The 4,074-nt window shown below is 30.5% G+C and overlaps 1 protein-coding gene across 2 annotated transcripts; it reads right to left on the bottom strand.

Annotated features, from left to right (window-relative positions):
• Nucleotides 1-451: 451 nt before the first annotated feature.
• Nucleotides 452-1,919, bottom strand: LOC104715145 (MATH domain/coiled-coil protein). 2 transcript variants are annotated; one of them, XM_087463787.1, is made up of 4 exons: nt 1,793-1,919; nt 1,538-1,704; nt 1,189-1,439; nt 452-1,092 (listed from the first exon to the last, which is right to left on the bottom strand). In XM_087463787.1, exons 1-4 carry the CDS (start codon nt 1,897-1,899, stop codon nt 1,081-1,083), a joined length of 537 nt encoding a protein of 178 aa, XP_087319913.1. In that variant the 5' UTR covers nt 1,900-1,919; the 3' UTR covers nt 452-1,080. The 2 variants fall into 2 exon arrangements, with proteins under 2 accessions (XP_087319913.1, XP_019085443.1); XM_019229898.2 differs by having other exon boundaries at nt 578-1,087; nt 1,182-1,439; nt 1,793-1,908.
• Nucleotides 1,920-4,074: the final 2,155 nt, after the last annotated feature.

Here is a 4,074-nt window from a genome sequence, read left to right on the forward strand (position 1 = left end):
ACTATATATTCTCTTTTAATTTCAACACAGCAATTCTAAATTATGATTAAATTTAGTAAACTGGTAAGCGCGTTTTGAAAACCACGATTAAAATAAGTAAACCAAAAAACTGTACCTACACTCGATCTTTTTCTTCTTTTTCATATCGACAATCCCAAATCTTACGATTTTATATTCTCTTAATAAAATTTGAAAGCGAACAAGTTTTCTTAAGTTATTTTTTGCAAGATTATAAGAGCATATACTCATCGATTGGCATCATTAAACGCCGATTTGCTCAATCAGGATCACCGATTTGTTGAGCCAGAATCACCAATTGTCAACCGCGCCAGTGGAGATGATGATCACGACGGATTGAGAGCAACATATGTGTCTTATTCTCCCCTCCGCTTACTTCCAAACTCGCCGTTCATGTGAGAGAGAGAGAGAGAGAGAAACACAAAAAAAAAAATGTTTCGCGAAAAATCTTTTTTTTTCTTCTCATACAATAGTTCCACCAATCAATTGATGACACATATGCGTGTCTAAACATTTCAAAAAAATCCAAATATAAAACCGGATCTATGATAATATTGGATTTTTGATTTAATTTTTAGACCATTTAACTTTGGATCCACCACTTGGACCCTCCGTTGGAGGTGCGCTTAAGAGTCTAATTTTCCTAGTTTTGAAGAGGGATCTAATTTGAAAACCTAGAGTTATGAGAAACATACAAAAGGCACCAAAGTCATCTAGAAAACATCATCAAATGTTAGAGGAGCTCCTGCGTCCAAGACTTTTGCCTTCAAATCCTTCAACTCTTCCTCAATTTCCTGCATTCGACACTCATAAGCTTCTGCTTTCTCCTTCTTTTCTGACACCTCAATCAGTCTCTTCTCCAACCAATCCAACCTAAAGCCAGCCTCTTTCATGGATCTGAGTGAATCATATGCACCAGAGAGATCATCCTGTGAGATTTCTCGAGGCAACCTGTGCAAAGTGTCTGTCAGGCTGAGTAGGACATTCATGTACGCTGTCTTCGATATCGAGTTCTTTGGACGAAACTCCAACGCAAAGTCTGGATGTTTATCAAAGATATGTTCATAATTCCACCTACAAGTAAAAAGGGATTAATAAAGTAAAATCAAGAAACCACATCATGTCCCAAAAGATAGGAAATTTTGAATAAAGTTTGAATCTTTAACTCACCCGTGAAGGAACAACTTGACACCCATTAACATCTATGCTTCCCATTAGTGGAGTAGTCTCCCTAATCAAATCTTTAGACACTTCATCCCCACCATCATCGTTTAGCTTTGTCTTTTTGAAAGGCTGGTCTGACGACTCTTTAGCTACCACTAATTTATCGATAATTTCAAGGAAATCCACAACAATCTTGATTCCTCCATTCACAATAAACCCACACCTAAACACCGAAGCCCTATGATTAAACAAGGTTTCTGTACAAAAAAAAAACCCAAAAGGTATTAAAAAAATCTCAAAACTCGTTTAAAAATGTGAACTTATGATATAAGAGTGTATAAACAAAGAATCAAACCTATACATTGGGAGAGATTTTCAGAATGTTGATTGATTAAAGTAACTACAATTTTTGCGTATCTACTCCATCCAAAACCCAATTTTTGAGCAGAGTCCTCTGCAACAATCAGAGATACAAATAAAGATTCTTTAAAGTTATTTTCATTGGATTGTGCCACCACACGCCTACAAGCCAAAAATATATAATAAAGGCCATTACAAATCGCATAAACACCAGTATGTAACATTACAAAACAGGGTATTGTTCTCTTACCAGCTACATTCATCGATCAGAAAATAATGCAAAAAGAGTAGATCCGACGTCAAAGAGGAGACATTGTTAATCTCCCAAGTGAACTTGTTATCGACTAGACTTCCCATTGAAGTACCATAAAAAGTAGAAACCCGAGAGAGCAAAAATATCACTGTTTTCTATTTAAGGATTTTTGTACTGCTGTTTATTCTTCATTTGTGTACCAGTCCAATGCTCTATTTTGGTCCATTTTTTCAATTTTGGCCCACTTGTTAGACATGGAGATTTATTTTATAAATTTTATTTAGAGCGGTTAATATTTATATTAATTTAAACATTAAAGTAAAATTGTTGTAGATATTTGAATACTTTACGTTGAAAAAATTCAGATAAATTTCACATGAAAACATCATTTAAATTTATTTAAGTTTAATTTAAAAAATAAATCAAGTTATAAGATAATTTTTAAGCAAAATTTTGATCAAATTGTTTACTTATCAATATATAAAAAATTACAAAAATATTTCTTTGGAAAATGAAATTTCAAATTTCGTAGTTAGTTTGTTTTCTTTCAAAACTGTATAAATTTTTGATACAAAAAACAGTATTCTAAAAGTGGTATGAACGAGCGCTTAGGTCCCGCCTAGGAGCTAGGCGTATAACTGACGACTAAATGACCGCCATAACCACCTAAAACCGCATATGTCTTGTTTCAATATTTTTCTTCTATTTTTGTATTACATAGATTCAGATTTATAAATTTTACTTCCAACATATGTTGTTTGATATATTTAATAAATATTTTTGTCTATTACTTTTTATAATTTGAATATAGATATAATTTTTAATAGATAATTTTTATCTTTAAATTTGTTTTTTTTAACTGTTATATGAAGTAAAGTTTTTTTTATTGTTAAAAGAATGTTCAAACTAAATTTTATAAGAGTTATGCACAATGTGTTGACAAAAGAAAAAGTTTGAGTAGAATGAGAAACTTTAGTAATTCATCTTAATATTGGGTTATTTTGTCTGAATTTCAAAGACCAACACATAATTTGGAACAAATTGATTACTTCATTTTTAGTTCAATCCATTGGAAAATAAGTAGTCTTGGGAAAAAAGACCGATCCAAATATACCGAAATGAAACCAAACCAAACCAAAATTGATGTATTAACCAAATGGATACTAAACTCAAAAACCAAAATGAACCAAAACCAAATCATATCAGACCGAGAACCGAATGAATATCCAAAATAAAATTACATACCTAGAAAAATTAGTTATTTTTACACTGAAATACTCGTATAACCATCAACTACAACATAAACTGAACCAAAACATTGAAATAATCCGAAATACCACTAACTATCCAAATAAATACCCAAAAATATCCACCAAACATAAAAAAAAAAAAAAGAAAAAAAAATTAAAAAATCGAAATATAATTAGATACCTAAAAATATTAGTTAATTATGAAACTAAAATGTAGTTTCAGTTTGTTGCAATATTTTAAATAATCATTAATTAGAGTTATTAAAACATTTGGATGTATAATTCTAATTGAAATTTTTTTTCTGTTTCCAAAAATTTAGGTTGTTAGAGAGCTTTATCATGAGAAATTTTATATTAAGGGTTGGAAATTAAAATTGGTTTTGTCTAACATTTCTAATTATCTCATTGTTTTTAAATTATATTTCAAAATTTCAATTTGAGAAATTTATAAAGTTAATTAGAAAACATGGTTAGATAGGTATTTAACAATATGCAATTTCATAATTAAAATAAATTCACAAAACACTCAACAAAGATATTAAAAATAGTTGACAGCATTTATTTTTGTGCAACAAATAATTGACAACAAAATGAAAATATTTGTATTTGTAAAACTCTAAATGGACAAAAGGTTTAGCTATGACCTTTTAATGAACATATGAGCAACACATGTTTCAGATTCTCCTTACTAATTCCTCTTCTGTAGCTTGCTTCTCCAGTCTCTTCTTCTATTTATTAATGAGGATTAGAGTTTTCAATTTAAGTGGCTTCCACTCGAGAAAGAGGCTCGTCATGGGAAGATCTGGTAACAAAGATTTGTTTATAGCGAATTAACAAAATTCAAAACTTTTGAAAACTAAATATTAACTATTGATATTTGTTGTTATCACTTATCCAAAAAATTTCCAAATTTCAGAAAACCATGCCTCTAAGAGTCAAGATCATTTGACTCTCCCCAACATGACCATACATTACTGACCTCTGACACCTTTCAAACTCTGCAGCTACAATCCAGTTGATTATTAGCAA

This window comes from Camelina sativa, chromosome 9, assembly GCF_030686135.1.
Source record: "Camelina sativa cultivar CO46 ecotype springtype chromosome 9, ASM3068613v1".
In the NCBI taxonomy this organism is placed as follows: Eukaryota; Viridiplantae; Streptophyta; class Magnoliopsida; order Brassicales; family Brassicaceae; genus Camelina; species Camelina sativa.